This window comes from Trachurus trachurus (assembly GCF_905171665.1).
Source record: "Trachurus trachurus genome assembly, chromosome: 7".
Classification (NCBI taxonomy): Eukaryota; Metazoa; Chordata; class Actinopteri; order Carangiformes; family Carangidae; genus Trachurus; species Trachurus trachurus.
Window position 1 is genome coordinate 25,735,112 of NC_139901.1, and position 21,268 is coordinate 25,756,379.

A 21,268-nucleotide genomic window follows, 5' to 3' on the forward strand; every position below is an offset into this window, starting at 1 on the left:
TTAATTTGTTTGCTTGTACAACTTGACTGTGACTCCATGCAAATATGCCAATAAAACTAAGTGAATAAATAAAAAAAGAAAGAAAAGTTGACATGATTAAACATGAAACATGATTAACAGACCAACCACGTTACTTTCCGCCGCCAACTTCTCGCGAGATTACGAAATCAGGACGGCGGAGAAAATGGAAGGCTGTGCTAGGTAGCTAGCCCAGCCAACCCATTCGTAACTGGAAAATTTGTCCTTTATCCTGAAGGTATGGTTTATTTTTTCCTAGGAGTGTCTTTGTACAGGTGTGCAACATTTAACTCGTGTATCGGTATCTCAGCAGACCATTAGCTTCCCGCGTTATTGCTGTTGTTACCAGGTAGTGTAGCTGCTAGCTCTGGGCTAAACTAGCTGCAGGGAACAATGTCGGTCGCCGTGTAAAACAAGACTCCTCTGCTCTTCTCTACGGGGAAAGAAAACCCATTGAGTGTCTTGCAGGAGCGTTTCGTTTCCGTGATTTTTACAGTCCACTGAGTTCTGGTACTGAAACGGGTAAGGTCTGTTGTTTGGTTTCTGTTTTGGTAACGGGACTGGTTGTGAAACAGCCGAACAGCCTAATCCTGTAGATCAGTCTCTGCATAAACAAACCAAACACAACCATGTGTCGGTGAGTTTTTCTATACAAATGCCAGGTACATTAGTTCTGGAGCTGCACCAAATTATCGGATTAATGAATCACTCAATTGGCATTCATTTTAATTATAGACAACTTGTGATTGAATATCGAAATACATCCCAAAACATCTCTAGTTTAAGATTCACGTGCGAGCATTCAGTGTTTATTAGGTACAATAACACAATCATAAAGGTCATTAAGTGTAGTTAAAAAAAAAAAAAAAATCTGCTGTATGATTTTTGTTAAAAACTTATATTTGTGGTTTTGTGATGCACTATTGGTTTTATGATGTTTTTCATTAGCCTATCCCAGTCTAACATAGGCTAAATATCAGAAACACCTTGTTGTTTAATGCACAGCCTCTCTCAAACTACATTTTCATTAGATACTGTGCAGAGGTATCAACACATCTTTGAAATGATTAAAACAACAACAACAACAACAACAAAAAACATGATGGAAAGTAGTAATTATTAGGTGTCTGTATAGTTTCAGCTAATGCAAAGAAAAAAAAGTCTGTTGCATCCTAGTTTCTCGCAGTGTTTCAGTCGCCTGTTTAAAAAAAATAGCTTAATTGGTTAATTTGGCTCTATTCAAATAATGTAGGCTATCTGTGAACACAGAACAGGAGGGATGCAAACTGAAACATGGCTGAAACCAACACTTGGGTGAATGCAATTATGACGGGATGACTCATGATTTATATTTAGCCTATTATGTCATCCATGGATGTTTATTTTTTTTTTTTTTTTAGCATTCATACAATTAACATTTGCTAGATCAATTAGCCTAATATAAAATATTCAGGTTATTTGATAAACACTTGAGGCTACAATTAAAGCAGAAGTGAGTGATCCGGTCGTTTTCGCTAATGCTGCGTTCCAGGCAGGCTTTTGAAATCGTAAATTACAGCTTCAAGTCACAACTTACGACTTTGTAGCGTTCCAGGCAACCCACTCGTGTTTTTCCGACCTGTTTTACCGGTGAAAGTCACTATAACAGCCACTCGTAACTTCCGACCGGCGAACTCGTACCAGATCGAACTGGTACCACTTCACGGTCGGAAAAATACGAGTTTCCTTGAACGCACCATAACAGTCCTCGTCGCTACGTCACCACATTCACGGCGTCCCTTGGCTGCACACACAGCCCTGCATGCCGTTCTCTCTCCTCATTGGATAAAAACTGTAGGATACGATAAATGTTTTCTCCTCGACTCAGAGCAGAGCAGAGTGACTGACAGACCCGTGTTTCAGACCAAACACTCTATGTAAGTGATTGCTGTCGGAAGATATAACTATTTAAGACTTATATTAACACAAATATATCACTTACTTCTGCTTTAATAAATTAACTTGTTTGTGTATGAAGCCATGGGAAATTGTGGGAAAAGGCATCTGAAATGTTCATCAAGTCTTTTAAATGTGAAAACTCAGATGCCAATATTTAGCACTCACGGCAAAAACTAATGCAATGTTTTAGCTTTGCAATAAATCCTAATCTCGTGAAGGTTATACTCAGTGTTGGTTGAAACTGTTGCTATTGAATTATTTGACACACCTAGAAATGTGAAGCAGTCGTATAAAACATTGTTTTCTCTGTGTTTTGACAGCCTTGTTCCCTATGGATGTCAATATGGACCCAATGGAAGGTAACAGCGTCATAGGTGATAATGATTCAGGTAACACAGATTCCCTGGTTTATGAATTGCTTCAGTTGACAGTCTTAAACTGTACATGAACATAAGATACATGTTTGTTCTCATTATGTTAATTTTGTGTGTCCCTGTTTGTAATCTACAGAGGAACAGGACAGCCAGACAGATGGGGCAGAGTCTACCATTAGACCAACCCTCTCACAGGTCACAAAGTCCTGGGGCTTCAGGCGGACAACCATCGCTAGAAGGGAGTTCTTGGAAGAAGTTGGCGAGATAAAAAACAGCCCTTCGCCTGTACGGAAAACCAGAAGTCGCCGAAGCGCCCAGAAATCCCAGACCACTACAGAGACCCGGGCTGCCCAGAAAGCCACGTGCTCCACCAGGAGTGTTATAGAGGACCTCGAGTGGTCTTCTCCGTCCTCACCTGCATCAGAGGAAAGCAAGGAAGCCTCAGAAACGTCTGCAGGAGGGGCCCTCGACCCCAGCTTATGGCAGGATTTCGGGTCTGCCTTCCACACTGCCTTCTCGCTGCTTGGTGGGAACGACGGCTTGTCATTGGACATGCCTGACGCACTGGCAGCCCCTGACAATTTGACAACTACTGATGCCACCGAGGCCCTTCCTCCAGAAGCCGTAGATGAAACCGAGGGGCCTGATAATATAGAATCTGCTGATGACATGGAAACTTCACAGGCAGTTGCTCCCGACAACATGGCAGGAGGGGAAATAGATGATGTGGTGTTGATCTCTAGTCAAGGAGAGGACAGTGACGAGATGACCCTGATGCAGATTAGGGAGCAACTGGCAACTAAAAGCAAGCAGGGAGACTCCCGAGCTAGAGGGGGTAAAGGTGGAAGAGGAAAGGCTAGAGGACGGGGCCGGGGCAGGGGGAGAGGTAGGGGTAGAGGGAGAGGAAGGGGCAGAGGGAGGGGCAAGGCAGTGGCCCTCGAGCCCAGCATCGTAGATGATGTGGACAGTGATAACGAGGTGATGCTTCTGGATGCAGCTGAGCCGCCGCCGCAACAGCAGCTGCAGCTGCAAGATGAAGACAATGAACGACCCAGCCCTGCTGAAATAGAGATTTCATCCTGTCACTCTGATATGAGTCCGGCACAGCACTCGAACTCGGACTGCATAGTCATAGACACTGATATAGAGCAGGTTGCTGACGCAGCTCCTGGCCAGTACGACGATGCACCAGAGGAGGACGAGGTAGAGGAGGAGCAGGAGGAGAAGAAAGACGAGGAGAATGTAAGGGAGTATTCAAGCATGTCGGACTCTGAGGGTTATGACTCCAATGCTCTGTGCTGCATCTGCAGACAGAAACACGATAAAAGGTACACGCTCATTTCTGGTAACAAGATCTGTTGTGCTGAGCTGCTCTTTCGGTGGAGGTGGTGGTGTTTGCATACCTGAACCATCTGCCAGTTTCACATCCTGATCTCTCTCCTGTTTGTTCACTGCTTCTTCTAGGTTCATGATCTGCTGTGACAGTTGCCAGGGTTGGTTCCACGGCGACTGCGTGGGTGTCGATGAAACGATGGAGAAAAAAGGGCAAGAGTATATCTGCCCCCCCTGCACTACCAAGAAGCAGCTTCAGTCTGAGCCTGAGCCTGAGCCAGAGCCTGAGCTTAGCTTTTCTGAATGCGTGACAGTAATTCCTCCTGGTGAAGGAGGGGAGGAGCGTGAGGAGCAGCAGGCGCCCAAGGTTAACATCTCATTTAGATTGTCAATGAACTCCTGAAGGATCATCACTCATAGGCACAAAAAATAAAGATAATGATTAAGAATAGTTAGGAAGTAGTTGGCATGCAGGTTGAATAATTCTCAGTGTGTGTCAGTAACTATGTAATGAGTCAACACTGTGTGATATTTGTATTACTAATCATTGGCTGATTTGCATGAAGGAAGTCTGGTCTCTGGGTCTAAGATGAGAATCGGTTTTCAGGAGACTGTGGTGGTGGTGGAGGAGCAGGAACAGGAGGAGGAGGAGGAGGTGGCAGCAGCGGCAACAGCAGCAGCTCCTGTGATTAGCCCAGAGCCTGAACCTGAACCCGAACCCGAACCCGAGATGGACAGCTCCCTTCCCCTGTGCATCGGACCAGGCTGCTCCAAACAAGCCCTACCAGACTCTGTCTACTGCGGCACTGAGTGCATCCTTCAGCACGCAGCTGCCACTATGAAAACACTCTCCGGCCCTAAGGCGCCCAAGACCAGAGGACGGCCACAGAGGAAAGCTGCAGCCACCAGACTCCCTGCAAAGGTAAGGGATTTAAACACCGAGACTGAGATGTTTTTTAAGTGTTTAGATTTGAGATTTTCTTGTCGGGTCTTGTCTCTTTAAATGTGAAGCTACTGTGTAAAACTGAAAGCTTTACGAAAAATCTTTTTTTTTTTTTTAATTTTTCGACATGTCTATGTGTTTTCATCTCAGGGTCAGAGGTCGGTCAGGATGTCTAAGAGGTTAGCGGAAAAGGCTGAGGAAGAAGGTGACAAGGAGGAGGAGCAGAAGGAGGACATGAAGGAAGATGATGGAGGGAATAAGGAGGCTGCATCTCCGTTAGCCTGCGACCCCAGTCTCACAGAAGTTCAGACCACTTCCATACCATCATCTAAGTTTTACACAGCGTGTATGTACCACTCACTACTCATACACATTCAAATCACACAGCAGTTCAAACACAATGCACAGATCAGATTGTCTCTATTGGCTCTATAGATTTCCCTCCCTTTTTTGAATCCTTCAAGTATGTAACACAATCATACACAAGCACACCCACACTCAAACACATATACTCTCTCTCTCTGGGAAGACTGATAAGTAGCAGGGGTCAGCAGTGGGTAAGTATGATCACTTTTATAGTTCCTTGTTGAATCCAAATGTCCAAAATGTTTTCGCTGAAGCAGTCTTGACTACTTCAATATTTAACAAAGTCACTTACTCAAAACAGTCTCATCACTGGAAACTGATAAATGAGCAACACAACAACTCTGTGTGTATAGGGTCGTACTGGTGGTTAGGCAGGGTGCTCTACTGGGTTTCACAGCGCTCCATGTCCAGTTTGTCTGAAGTCTTTTGCAAACTTGAACCTGAAAAATATACACAACACTCGTCGAATGATGAACATGAGCTCAAATAACTTCTACTGGTACAAAGAGGCTTAATACAATGACACCTGAGTCTCTTGTTCCGGACACATACCTCGTACTATGAACTAAGCTGCCAGCTTCTCAGTATATGAAGAATATTCAAATGGACTTGACAGTCAAGGTTTAGAGTCTGTTTCTCACTGTAGCGTCCACATACTATTTTTTTTTCATGCTACATATTGGTTTCAACAGGAATATGTTTGCATGCTCCCAACATCCATCTCTTTCAAAATAAAAATACGCCTTCAATAACTGTCAAAAAAGCTTAGAGGAGTTTGGCTGTTGTGACATACCCAGCGTTGGCATTTACAGCTGTTCAGTCTGGATGAGATGTTGAGTCTGGTAAATTCACAGCTGTTAAAGCTGATGCTGGCTCTGTAGCAAAAGCCAAACTTACAAAATGCTCCCTAAAAAAATTAAGTTTAAAATCAGATTTTCCAAAAACACGGTAACTCTTACCAGATGTGCAGATGTTTAGAGATATTAATGATGTCAGTCTAGTTGTCAGGAAGACTGAAGCTCAGATAAAAGACATTATTATAGGCGCCAATGTGGAAAGTTGCTCATACAGTTACAAAGTCACTTTCTTGACTGCGCACAATCGATTATATTATATAAGTTTTATATAGTACTGTCTCTGTGCTTTATTCTATTACAGACTTCATGCTTGACGGAGGTTTATGCCCAAGAGCTTGCATTTACTATTACAGATCATAAATGTACTACTGAAGTCCTTCTTTTTGACCAAGTCAAGCAAAACTCAGCAAAAATGTCTGATTCACATATACCATTTTAAGGAAGAATAGAATGACCTTTCCTAAACTTTGGCTTTTTTTTGTCAGTCAACATTTTTGAACACTTGACAGACCTGCTGTGGTTGATCTACAGCTGACTCAGGACAGACGCAGCACTCAGGATGTCTTGTCCAGAGGCATCAAACCGAGACTCTCACACATCAAACCTTTCATGACTCCTCTGTACCAGTGAGTTCACTGGTTCCGCGACAATTCTACGTCATAGTGGCCAAACTTTAAGGTTTTCTCTGGATCACAGTGTTGATGCCATGTAGGAAGGATGCAGAAGTGTTGCAAATGGAAGATTGATTTTGAAACAGCAGTCTGGTGGCTTCGCAATCTTGTTTTATTTGTTGGCAGTGAGTTGGCGTGAGTAAATTGAACTAATTGCAGCTCTAAATCCATGAAATACACTTCATGACACATACACAGAAGAACATTTTTACAGCTTTCCTTGCGCTCTTGCCATGTGCAAACATCTTTCCAGGAGATACCTGAAACCTTTTTACATTTACGTTTTTACATCCTGTCTCTTGATGCTGCATCTGGCTGTGCTTGCCTTAACCATCAACACACAAACACACACTCTTCGACCAGTCGTTACACAGACACACCAATATTAGATTGGGACAGCATCCTGAATGTATAGGGACTGGGGCTTCTGGTGAGGAGGAGTTGACTTCTTGCTGCTGGAGGGACACAGAGGGAACTTGAGGATTCATCAGTGCTCATGCTAGAAAGAGGTTTCACCCGGACTCTCCCTGACAGCGAAAAAGGAGACTTGATGTCATGTTTACATGAAGATGATACTGACGTGTCAGTGGGCCTCCGACAGTAAAACTCTCTATCGCACTGAGCCTCTGAGAAAAATCTGCAAATGGAGAAACCGTTTACAGATCACCATGCATGCATGCATACAAAATCTGGAGTGGGATGTCAGTGGAGGATAGGCATTATTTTATTTATTTTATTAACTGTGTGGGTATATCTACTTAAGCTAGTTCAGTACAGTATGAAAACACTCATGGATCATATTCCCATCAGTTGCTCACACCCTCACATACCCACACCCTCTTATGTCCATGCAAACAAAACCAGCAGCAAATATTTTATTACAATGCATCTTTTCTTCTTCTTTTTCTTTATGTAGTTTCCTTTTGAGCAGCAATATTTGTAACCATTAATATATTTCAGATTAATTAACATTACACCTTCACCTTACACTATCACATCACACAGCCTAAAACAGTATTATTGCATTTTATGTTTTGATTTTTTGTTGATATATAATATAGACAGATTGTAATGGTAATGTCCGATCAGCGAATCAGTGTGGTGCAACACAAAGATCTCACCACTCATATGTTAAAACACATTTTCAAAATATGTCACAGATGAAGCCTCAAACCTCACTGCTCGGACCAAAAACACAGCCAAAAAAATGGAAGAAAGAAACTGCACATCAAAGGTTCCCTGTGGAGTTTCCTTGTCATTATTACCTCTAGTAATGCTGTGGAGATTGATTTTTTTTTTTTTAAATGAATGTGTCCCTTCTTCATTTGTCTCGTTTGTCCAAGGGAACATGTGCAGCATGTGTGCATGTGTGCACACGGGGTGATGCGAAGCTGTCAGTGGTTTTCCTTAGATTAACAGGCAGAAGTAACACACAGACGTGTGACATGTAGCAGTGTAAAGGTGTGCACATGAAAACTCCACAGGGCATCTTTAAGTATGTGAAGCTATGGCTGAAAAACCTCCACATTTTTAAGTTGTATTCACATAAATACACAGACAACAAATGACAGTTTTTCTTTACTAGGATTTAACCAAGATGAATTTCAATCTTCTGCTTTGTCAGAATTTTTCTGTCACTATCATGCAACCCAGAGATTTTGGAATCACTAGGTCAACATAACCCAGGAGGCTCTTTATCACTCACGTGAGTCTTAAACAGATATTTGACACAAGACACACAAAGACTGAAGTCGGACTTGACAGATAGGAGATAAATTGTAAAAGATCCCTGCCCTGTCCCCTAAGAAGCAGATACGAACTGTGTATCAACTTTAGTAGACATGTAATGAAAAAGAACCCTTCTAACCCAACTTAAAACATAAACTTTCCTTTTGTAAAGTCACACTATCAGTTCCCATCCCAGTGAACACAATCTTCTTGAGTTGTCTCAAAGCATTTGACTTTCAAAAAAACACCACATCATATATTTTCAATGTCCCACATTCAGTTTTACTATTCAGCTCCTTGAACCTCTTAGTGGTAGTTGTTACAAGGAAGGAGGATGGTTTATGAACTTGTGCATTGACGTATCAAAATGCTAGGAACTAGAGTAAAGGCTCGTCCACCCCAAGAACAATAACTATAAAGACAACTTTAACAATAACGACGTGAGCATCCACACTGAACCATGACTAAACAGTGACCCGAAGCACACACTACACACTCCAAAACACGAAGCACCACTCGACCCGATGTTCCAGATGTTCCTCTTGTTAGAATTATTTTCATTACATGCTAAATGTTAATGTACTATGTGTTGGTGCAGCTGTCACCTGCCTGAACTCATATATTATTTGATTAGCTGTCATAATTTGAATTCATCAAATCACTCTGAAAGTCATTCTAACAATAACGTTCACAGTCGTTCTTTTTACAGTTGTGTTGGGGACATAGCTATCCTCTTAAAAATTTAAAACAATATATTTGTATTAATAGTTAGTTCCTTTTCTTGGTGTGGACAAACCATAAATCTATATACTGATGGTCAAAAGAAAAGATGTAGCACCAGAGTAAAATAAAAATAATATATTAACAGGGAAACAAACTTCCACACTATCTTCAATAATGACAACCAGCAGTAGTTGTCCATCAGTCCAGCACATCCCCTGGTACAGCTCCCTCTGCTTGACGTCCCACGGACCCTCCGAGCGTCTGAACGTGCAGCTGTGAGGTGCTGACACTTCGGAGAAAACCCTGACTAAGCTGCTGGCTCTTGACAGGCAGAGGTCACGTCTCCAGCCGTCGTGTTGCAGGGCGTCTCACAGGTTCTCAGTGGGGTTGAGGTCAGGAGATGTGGCAGGCTGAGATACCATCTGCCAACCAGCAGTCCTCAGGGGCAAGTGTGACCTGGTGACCAGAGACTTTCTACTGATGAGCGGTGGCGCTGCTGCACATGATGAGCTGCTGCACAATTTCAACACGTGCCGTCATGGAACTCAGGAAACTAAGTGTGGCATCAGTCTCAGAGGGAGCTGAACTCTAATTTAGTTTTTTTTTTTTGAGGAGAAGGAGGAGGATATGAATGGATATTTCTTGTGCTGCACTTCAGAGAACTCAAAGTGAACCTTTTTGAACCTTATGGAACATACAAACCGTAGCTATGCTTTCCCTAAATGTTTCTTTTCCATCAGTATATATCACATAAATCAATTCTAACAATCTCCAAAACAAATTTAAGCAGTTTAAACTTACTTCTTGAGAAAGCACAACTTTGCAAAAGCAATCTTTTGAAACAACAAAACAAAACAAAGCAAAAAAGGAGTAAAGATTAAAACAAGAGCAGCAAATACAATGCAAATGCAAACATTTACAGTTTAACTGTGATCTGTTTGTGATAAATAGTGCAAGTGAATGAGTTTCGAACGCGTTTGAAAACGGCTGTTTTCTATATGGGGTTTTTTCGACCATCCATAATGCATGCATTCTATATGAGATTTTGTTTCTCAGTTTTTCTCATGCATTAGCAATAGTCTGTGAACTGAAAGTTGCCTTCAGCGACACCCCCCACCTGCCTCCAGAACAGTTTTCCCACCTGTGTTTTTGGACTTTCACTATTAGTTGGGGGGAAATACAGAAAGATCCAAGTATGATACAATGACCTGACCTTTCAACATGTATGTTGCATAAGCAAATACTGATCAAAGCATTTGTACAAGTCGAATCCATGTCAGAATCCAAATGTATGTCAAAGGGAAACCCACATTGAGTGTCTTAGTAAGGTTTTGGGCCACTGTATGCTGCCACAACAGCTTCATTGCTTCTTTGCATTGTTCCTACAACTGTCTGGACTCTTCTGGAGGGATGAAGACCATTCCTACAAAAGATATTCCATCCTTAAGTGTTTTAATGATGATACTGGAGAGTGCCGTCTAACATGTTGATTAAAAGTCTCTCATAGGTGTTAATTAATTAAGATATTGTTACTATGAAGCCTGTAGCATATGATTCATGTAATTTCCATACTGGTCGCAGTATGTACTTGTCCTCAGGCCCTTTCCATGGGAGCATTATCATTCTTTTTATCTAGGTTTTTCTCTTAACTTAACACTTGGCTGTATATTTCGTTGATTATTATTCGGGTGTCGGTGCCTAAGAAACATGTGGTTTCATACAATTAAACCACAAGCCTCTGGTATTTAATTAATTCATAATCAACTGCATAATAGTTCAATTTTGTATATTTTAGACTTGGCACGTGTTTGAGGGCCATTACTTCTAATCAAAACCATCAGTTGAAGTTACTTTTATCAAAAGCAACCTATCCCTGCTTCATTGTCTTCATCCTCTGCCTTTGGTTGAAGTCTTGCACTTAATTGCCTGTCACACAATACAACCACACAATGATGCGCAGCATGTCTTGTTGGCGAGTGGCAGGTCTGAAATCACTGTGTTGATAAAAATCAGTCGCTGTGGAAGAATATTGATTCATATTCCTTGCTTTAAATTTTTGTGATTTTGTGATAGCAAGGTCAAAAACTGAATCAAGGAAAACTGTAAGACTGGATCTGAGTGAAGCTCTCACTAAGCAGTGAACACACCAATATCAGCAATTTTCACCCCAGTCCACTGAGGACACGTCAATTGATTCAGTGCCAATTTTTTTGCTGTTCATACAACTTGTCAAGATCTAACCAACTCGTATGACATTTTAATGGTTCAGTGAGTTGTCCTGCTAGAAGTCATGGTGTCATATGTCCTGATTTACTACAGGGGATGTCAGGACTATAAAGACCCAAAAAATGATTTTTGGCCCATTATTTATATCTGAGATTAAATTGAATTTCTAAATTTCATGGTGGATCTCATGTGTTTAGCTTGATTTGTAGTGTGACCACATGATATAGTGTAACAGACGAGAGAAGCATGTGATTTCTGTGATCCGGTTTCAGTGTTTACGACAGAATAACTTTGCTCAGGGATAGCAGCTTCCTTCTTTTTTTCTTTTTTTCACCTTGGTTCAGAGTGTACTGGCTGGTAATCTTAAGTTTTGAGAAGTATGAGAAGTCCAGAATGAGTTTTGTGGCTGAGGAAAAACACATTTTTACCGTAAGAGATGCTACAAATAATGCTATGTATTAGCCTGAATCTATTCTACTGTTTTCTCTTGGATTTCCACTTTAGCTCTTTGTTGAACCTGAAAATTGCATCACTGCTGCGTCCGTCTCATGCTGTCAAAGCCTGTATCGCTACAACATGTGTCCTCCAGCGTTTCCAATCATTTTTGTACCTCAATGTCTCAAGCATTTTATTGTAAAACACTAGCACCCTCTGCTGGCCATATGAATACCATGCAACCAAAGACAAAAACAGCTGCGGACATGCCCTGCATGACATAGTGGCCACTCTTCAGCTTCAGCTATTCAACTACTCAGCTTGATTAATGACATGACAACACTTATAATGCAGAAAACCTAACCACCACAAGCTGTCCTAATGAGATTTGTCCCCACAGCCAGTTGCCCCTGAGGTAAAATATCCTGTAAATCACATGGCACATTTTATATGGGAGATATGCTGATTTGTTTTCTTGATGGGATTGATACCACTCTGATATCTGTCCACAACCTTCAGTGTCATTTAAGAAGGTCCACCTAACACTACAAGAAGTAATTTCCCTCAACCAAGAAAGTGAAAGCACAACTTCTTTGCCCGTCTCAGCTTTTGTTATACAGGTTTAAACAGTTAGCTTTAAACTGTTTGGAGGAGGCTAGGGTAGCTGTTTTACATGTTATCCTGAATAGGATGACGTACTCATCAATGAAATAAGATGGTGATCTTTTAGTCTGTACAGTTTTAAAGAAAACTCTGTAGACTGTTGGCCCTCTGTGGCACATCATTTACAAACACTGACCTTTGGTTGTCACTTTGACGGACGTTTCCTTCCATAAACACTGAACTGTCTGAGTCCAGCACAATTGACCTGTTCCTCTACTGTAGTAAATGCTGAGAAGTTACAGATCTGAAGTGAGAGAAATGGTGACACTGTGGCTCATAATAGATACAGATATGTACTTTATTAAGCGCCTAAGATGTTGCCCCAACTGTTGATGCATTCAGAAGTTCAACCATAGTAAATGAGGTGTAAAATAAAAACTGCAGTAAAGTATAACACATGAATAACACACCTAACATGTGTTTTGTAGTAAGAAGTTCATTCATCATTGTCTTGCTTATCCAAGCACAACATTTCTTCTTTTGTAATGGTTTGATAAATGATGTAGCAATGTAGTTATTTATGTTGCTTTGATATAGCTGACATGGTCTTTTTATTTGATATTTGCTGCTACGTATATCAAAGTTCAGGACAAATCTATGAGCTGCGATAGCTGAATTAGCTGTCGGAAAAAAAAGAGAAATTATAAATAGGTCCAATTGGTTATGACTGTGTTGTTCCATGATTCCTGAGTGATTATGAAGATTATAGATACATAGAGATATAGATTCATGACTGCACCTCTCTGGATGTTTGATTCAGGAAAATCGAATCTGCAGACATGCAAGTTCGGCTTTGTGCAAAATGGAGACATGTTAAAGTTGGTGTTATAGATCAGAGAGACTCAAGTCAATTTATTAGTGTCCATTTGACAGGCAGTCAGATTGAAGTGTCCTCCAATTTAGCTGAGTCATCACAAGGAAATTAATATTCCTTAAATGTCATAACATTGTGTAATGGTAAGGTATAGCATCGGAGAAGAGCACTGCTAACCCCAGCTCTGGGTTGTAGTGATCATATTCAGTGTTTTTTCTTTTTCTTTTTAAATCTAAGTAAATTCCAGTAAAGAGTCCTTAAGATTGAGCATTTAGATAATATCAGTTAGCCTATTCCGAAAACGGATGAGGACTTTTACGGGTCGTGTAGAGGGAGAAATGACGTAAAGCAGCAACAGGACAAAGGTTTTATATAAAAAAACAAAACAGTTAAGGAGTTCAGTGCTACAATAAAGATGAAAAATGTGATTGTATGGAGTTGAGGTTTGTGGTTGATCAGGATCTCATTACAGATACAAGATTAGAAAGAACAAACCTATTATGCTCTCGGTGACGTTTCCCAGGCTTGTCGGGTTTCATTCTCATCAGATATGTAAATCTTGTGAGCTAAGAAAGCAGCAGTGATTTGAACAGGGAATATACTAGTTTAGAAAGGACAGGATCCCCCAGAGTCTAGATGCTGGAGGTGTTGAAGTGAAGTCAGCAGGTGGTTGATGGAAACTTTCAATTGAATCTCCCAGAACATCCTGCAGCTATCACCTGTCATGGGGAGGGGGCCGCTTACACAACAGGAGTTGGAGGCAGAGAATTGTAGTGATCACACAGCATTTTTAGGGCAAGTTAGCTCCAAGGCAAATCACCGGGAAAACGTGGTCATGTCAGAGCAAGGGCAGAACAAACAGCAGGAATTCACCTTCAGAGGAATAAAGGCAAATTACAAATGACAGTAGAGTCGCAGGAACACTGTGTGTATTTGTAACGACCACTGACGCAGTCTAAATGAGTGCATCATACCTTGAAACCAACTTTTAGTCACTGAGATGGATGCTTTTGTGTCTTCAGTTAAGCAAACACACACACACACACACAATAGTTAGACAATGCACAAATAAAGATTCAGCATTCTTTCCCTGATGAAGAATGTGGCTTGTGCATATTTACATGTTGCTTCCCTCCTTCTTTTCTTGCTTTAGTAGTTAAGTTATTATTTTTTCCTTCATTGCTCCAGCTGGTTGTGAGAGCCCTAAAGCAGAAATATCTTTCTCCAGATGACACACTAAACCTGGATCATTAACTCACTTCCTTTATTCCTTCGTTTGTTTGTTTGATTAACCACATGACAAGTACATCATTAATGCAGTTACATCTTACCGTGACATTGCCCCAGTCTGTTTGTCTGTCTGTATGAAGCACATAGTAGAAAGTGAGCCATATTTTAAACCCAGTCATAACCCAGTGCCTCGGAAGAGAATATGAGCTTCTTCATAAACGACTGGTTTGAGTAGGCACCTCACATCAGAGATGTCATGTTCAATTTCACCAACTCCAGGTGGCTTAACATTGAATTACACCTCACTTCATCACACGCGCAGCAAATCACAGCCTCAGTGGTTCGATAAAGGTCTCAGCTTCTGCAGAAACATGGTATATCTGACTGTTCAGTGGTGCTCTGTTGCCTCCCAGAAACATAACAACAGATAATCTTGACCAAGCGACTGATGTCAGAGCTGGAGTTGGCCTCCAGGTGCTGCACTGTTGCTGGCAGAGGGAAGTGGATGAGTAGCTTTCCAAGAATGAATAATGCATAATGTAACTTACACCACTGTGTTGCAGTGCCTGTGCAGTATGTAGGCACACACATATCCTCCTACCACATATCATCCTCCCATGTTCAGTTTTTCCATGCTTGCTTTGTATAAAGCAACATTTACCACCTCAGACACTTACTATAAATTCTCACACAGTTGGACATGTGATGAATGAAGCAACTAGTCCACACCACACAACCTGACTTGCTGCATCTGCTGATGACAGTTAAGGATGCATGTGATCAATCAATGACGTGGGTTCTGCAAATAATGAGTTTCTCTGGCCTTGTTGGCAAAAAATTGCTGCGACACACTTGATGAAATCAAGCTTCTTTTTTTCTGTTCTTTTTCATTTACAGGTGTAGTAAACAGGGCTATTGATATGCAAATAGTTTGTTATGGCTGTCTGAAACTATAAATGGCTAACTGCTCATACACCCACACAACCAGTTTGACACTGAAGACTCTTTGGGCACATTGGTGAAAACAAACTGTGGTGTTAACATTTATCTTCATTAGGATGGTCTCCAGTGACATGTCGCTAGAAATGACATCTGTGGCTTTGTTAGTTACACTCGCAGTAGCAAGGAAATGTGAGTGAACGTATCTGTACTTGTACATGGATCAAAACACAAATTGTTGTTTTGTTGTTCATAGTGAAAACTTTGTTCACAGTATAGGTTGGAAAAAATCTGTGAACCCTGAGGCTAATGACATTAACAAACACTCAGGAGTCAGCCACTGGACTCAGGAGTTGCCTCTGGAGACCAACCAATGAATCAAGACTCGAGGCGTGGGTTTGAGTTGTTCTGACTATTAAAAAAGAGATTTCCGAAAGCTTAAGATGAGCAGCATGAGGCTGCAAAGGTTACAAAAGCTTAGATATTGATCAGTCTGCATTTAAACAGACTATAAACTAAGATGGTTTAGTTGTGTGGCCATTCTCTCCAACAAGCTCAGATTGAGAAAGCACATTGAGTTGCCTTGGTATGAAATGCGCTATATGAATAAAGATGCCTTGCCTTGCCTTGCCTCTAAAGGTGCAATGCAGAATGATCAGTATTATAACAATGAATCTGAGTAACAGCTAGAGGCTTAAAGGAATCATTGTAGCTGGTAAACATCTGTGATGGGACATCATGTCCACCGTTGAGAAAGCTGCTGCTCTCCAAAAACAAACTTTACTGTGAGCCTTACATTTGCCAAAGAGCAGCTGAGGAAACTAAAGGTGAATTGTTTTTGGAGGATATATGGTGTAGAGAGCACTTGGCTTTGCTGCCACTATGTCTGGCAGAGTTTATTAAGGTGTGTTATTAACTTAAGCTTATTGTGTTACACTTCCTGTGACTTGGCTGAATGTCAGATAAGTTAATGCAGCAAACAAGGTTATTCAAAAGGGTTCACATACTCACACTTTTTTTTCACTGTTAAGTTTGATAGAAAATAGCAACAGGAAACACCCATAAACATATTCTACAACATGCCAACTGAGGAGGATATTTCAGAGAAGGTGAATGGTGGTGAAGGACACTGGAGGAGACTAGGAAACACTGCTGTGTGCTCTCCCAAAGAACACATCATCACTGGATCTGCTCCTCTCTGACATTATTCTTAAAGAGGCCAACAAGAGTGGATTATGTCAAATCCATATTCTTCCACAGAATATCGTTTGCTATTTCCAGGTTCAAATAAGCCATTTAATGATTAGTCTCCCAATTAAAGTGTTGGGAAAATGTTGCAGAGGTTTTCTCAGTGACTCTTAAGATGTAATAATTTAACCACAATCATTGGTTGGTTTGTGGTCTCACAATCCTTTAATCTTCCTTATGTGACCAAACAAGTTAGAGTCACAAAACTTGTGTTTGACCATTTCATTATTCATGTTTGAATACCAGCGCAAAAACGTTAGTTTAAAAGCACGTTGTTAATATGTTTTACAATATGTTTTAATAGAATGTGCCATGTAGATATAGATGTTACGTGGTCCGACATGAAGATCAGTGGATATACAGCTCATGTGAAAAATACACAGGAGAGAACATTAGATATTCACAGGGGAACATGGGAGGATGCTAGTGCTCAGAGTAATGCCCCCTGTGTACAAGGTCTGTAATGAAATTAAGGACAAAGTACCTTAGAAAAGGGACCCATTATTTATCAAAAACCCTTTCATTGTCCTGTGAGATGGAAATCAAGCATGTCTTTTGGGAAAATTTTAAATATTCTTCCATAGCACTGGTTTAACAGGAGGTGTGGGTTTGATAACAGAATGCGTCTTGCTACTACTGTAAGGAGGTGGACATGTCAAATAGAGCATTTCTGAAAGATTGAATATGAACAAATCAGTATTTGTTTATAGTATCAAAATTAGAAAAGTACCTAAGAGTTTCTCCCAGAAATTATTACCAGATGACACTTGTTCTTGGTGCCGAAGGGAGAAATCCCAAGATATAAGATGTCAAAGGAATGGAGTGTATGCTTCTTTTTTTTCTATTAGCTTGCTGCAGTAATAGTAATGTGTCAAGTGGCTGATATCCTCCGTAAAAGTGTGAGCTGTTCAAATGTTAGCAATTTGTCAGCCTCAAACAAGTCATCAATAGTATTGATATCTTGGTGGCAACAGCACCCAAACTGCTCTCACCCACTCGGGGAGAACGGCTTTGTTATGTGTGATTTTGTGTCAGGCTGATAAGTGAGCCTTCCTTTTAGAGGACATATTGATATTTCCTAGTTTTGATAGAGCTAATCATAATTTGACTGTTTTGACCCCAATGAAAGCAAGGCTGTTTTCTTGGTAACAAGGCTGAGTAAAGATAGATAGATGATAGATTGATGAGTTTATTTGTCCTTTCCAAGGAAAATTGTTTTCACCATTTTGTACAGAGCGGCCTCGAGAAGTGCAACTTACATACATTAACATACATTCCCACATTTCATACACCTCAATTACATAGGGACAGAAGAACATAAAAAAAAAGACATAAGACCCCGCACCCCACATTTACATGTGCATTCCCCCTGGTTATGTTCTTTTCATTGTTATTTAGTTCAGCTATGGCAGATGGGATGAAGCTTTTGTTGAATTTCCTGCCTAGAATCAAAGGATATGTGTGACATGCTCTGTCATAAAACACAAAAATTACAATTGCAGTTCCCTTTTGGCTGTGGTATTGCCTTCAGATTCAGATTTTTTTTTTTTTTTTTATCGTCCCATACAAGTTGGGAATGAGATGTCTGATATCAGAAATCTAATCCTTAGAAGCATCCTTTGCATTGAGTGTAAGATTCAATATTCAAATGCTTCTTGCTCAGCTTCTCAAATATTAATTATACTTTTAAATAAGGGAATTAAATCTATTCTCAGTTGTATCCTAATCATTTTTTTCCGATCAGGAAAAAAACGTTTTTTTTTAACTTTGCATGATGATTCAACTGTGATTGAAAACTGAATAACTCAATAAAGAAAGACGGTCACACAGATATTATTTTTTTTATAAAGCTGAGTTGTAGTGGTATGAAATTAAAATTGGAATGAAAAAGACTAGTTTTGCTTATAAAATCTGAAAACTGTTAGTGAGACTGGCTGTGTGCTTGCGTTGTTGTCCTAAACTATAATTACAACTTGTCACACAATATATTACACCAGGTATTCATTTTACAGCTATAAAGATATACATTGCATAGTTATCTGTTATTTTCTGTCTATATTACAAGTTTATTCACATGCGGGTTCACAGAGTTTGATTTATGGATTAGCTATATGCTTTTTGTTAATCTCATATGAGATACACACAAATATCAACAAACATTTCTGATATAAACACCAGCAATAAGCATAAATAGGTTATAATCAATTGTCATCCAGTGTTGCTCCTGAATTACACTTTTGTTTGTGAATAGCAGATTGAAATCACCTTTGCTGTATTACTTCCTATTTACAAATTGCCCTGTTGTTCTTCTTTTTAACAGCTGAACAGAAGAGCAAACAGGTAGAAGCTGACAGTGAGGATGTTCCTCTTGCAACACAATCTCCAGAGGACAACTCCACAGATGCTGTCCCCTCTTCCCAGCCTGTCACTGAGCCAGCCCCACAACAAACAGACTCTTCAGAAAAAACAAAGGAGCCAGTAAATAGTGGTGTATCCAAGCAACCATCTGCAGAATCTGACCCATCATTACCACCCATCCCAGCAAAACCTAGTCCCTCTCCAGCCACACAGTCCTCAGTCACCTCAGGACCCAGACATCATGAAAGTGGGGCCCTTATAGTTACTAAGACTGCATACGTCATACCAAAGAAGCAGCCTGGACCTCAGCCTCCATCAGTGTCAGCCTCGACATCAAGCCAGAAATCTTCTGCCCCCACGCTGCTGAATGAAGCCCGAAACCTGCTGGTACCTCCTGCGCCCAGTGCTCCCTCCTCCCGACCCTCTCAGCCCAACAACCAGGTCAGACAGAGCATCCAGCGCTCCCTCACCAGCATCCTGTTCAAAAGGTGAGAACTTTGTCACATCTTTTTCTTTGTCTGTGTACCAGATTAAATTAATATACTTTGTCTTCTATACAAACCACATTTCATACCTGTCTGTCAACACCATTGTATCATTGTCAAAGTATGAACATTTTGTAAATAACAAAACAGGTTGTTTTCATCACATTGCAGAATGTATTGTATGAGGCTGTTGCAATCAGGCAACAATTAAAGAGCAACAATCTGTTCTATGAATTCACTGATGCACAACAAAATTTGATGACTAACAGCCTCTTTGTTTCTTAAGGGTATGTGATTGTGAGGACTTGGAAATGTCTGAGAGCGATGCTGCAAAGCTTGTCGCAAACATCGAGATAGAGATGTTCAACATATTTCGCAACACGGACAGCAAATACATGAACAAGTACAGAACGATAATGTTCAACATAAAAGACCCAAGAAACACGGTTCGTTCTAAGCTGATTACCCAATTCTGTTTTTATGAGTTTTGTTTTAGATTACATTTGATTAGTACTACCCATTATATTGCAGATATGTCTGTAGATAAACCTTTTTTTGTGGTGAGGTTTTTAGTACACTGGCAGCAATCTGATCATCCATTAATGGATTCCCTCTAGGGTTTGTTGTATCGAGTTGTACGTGGAGAAATCAGCCCCTTCAGACTGGTAAGGATGAGCCAGAAGGATATGCAGGCTACCAAGGCACCAGAACCAAGTCCAAAAGAAACAGCAGAGGTAAAGTATAGTGACACAAAAATCTAAACAAAATCAGATATCACATTGCACTTGTTATCAGGCCCCAGCAAGGTCAAACTATATTTCTGTCAGAAGGGGTTATGTTCCTCCATTGCTTGTGTCAATCTAGGTCAAAGAGGCAGCTGCTAAACCAACAGGTTTGCTGCCAAAACCTGAAGCAGTAAAGGTTGATTTGCCCAGTTTGAATCCTGCTCGACCCGATAGAAGATCCAACAAAAAAACTGATGGCACGGTGCGTATCTACTCATTTGCAATACATTTGTGAAAATGCAAATTTTTCTGTGCTCACTATTCTGTCCCTCCTGCTCGACATAAACATTCCTCATGAAAGGTCGAGGGAGTCTTATTGCTTGTGTGTTTGTGTCGGTACAGGTTACTTCCCAGGAACAGAAGAGAAGTCTTCCCCCTCCTGCTTTCAAAACAAGAGCACATTCAAACCAGGGCAGCGCTACACCAGATATTCTTACCTGTATGCTTAAGGACACAACATCTGAGCACAAAACTCACCTTTTTGACCTGAAATGCAAGATATGCACAGGTAAATTACAAATATGTCTGACAACAGTCAACCATAGCCAGTAGATTAAGTGATTATTGTTGTTACTTGTATTATATAAGAAGATGTGTATTTCTTCCCAAAGGCCAAATACCATCTATGGAAGAGGAGGAACCTGCCAAGAAAAAACCAAAGGTCTCTGAAACAAGAGAGAAGCATGAACCCTTGTGGAGAAAGTCTGGAGGGGATGACTCCCCTCTACGTGCACCACCTGATTCACCTGACATGGATTCTCCAGAATCAATGGATTTCTCGTCCCGTCTTATCATTGACTCTCCAGCACTGACAATAGTGGAATCCCCAGCTTCCCCCACAATGGATTCTCCAGCCTCCCCTACTTTAGAGTCTCCTGCTTCCCCTGTAATAGAGTCCCCTGCTTCTCCAACTCCAGACACCCCTAAAGCCACTATACCAAAAAGAGTATATACACCAGTCGTCATTCCAGTTGTCTCCACTGTAAACATCACAAGACGTGATCCCCGCACTGCAGCAAACAGGTTCCCTGCTTCATCTAATAGCATCTCAAGTCCCAGTAATACAACCCATAACCAATCAGCCCCCTATGCCCCTCTTAAAGAGACTGCCTCTGCCTCACCGTCTGCACTAGTA

The 21,268-nt window shown here is 40.8% G+C and overlaps 1 protein-coding gene across 1 annotated transcript; it reads left to right on the top strand.

The window, feature by feature from the left end:
• Nucleotides 1-169: 169 nt before the first annotated feature.
• LOC310988133 (death-inducer obliterator 1-like) lies at nt 170-21,266 on the top strand (the record flags this gene model as incomplete). Its single annotated transcript, XM_083974645.1, has 13 exons — nt 170-256; nt 2,277-2,345; nt 2,467-3,658; nt 3,795-4,029; nt 4,270-4,584; nt 4,756-4,951; nt 18,826-19,351; nt 19,635-19,794; nt 19,966-20,082; nt 20,213-20,335; nt 20,476-20,641; nt 20,745-21,156; nt 21,239-21,266. Exons 2-13 carry the CDS (start codon nt 2,288-2,290, stop codon nt 21,264-21,266), a joined length of 3,528 nt encoding a protein of 1,175 aa, XP_083830771.1. The 5' UTR covers nt 170-256; nt 2,277-2,287.
• Nucleotides 21,267-21,268: the final 2 nt, after the last annotated feature.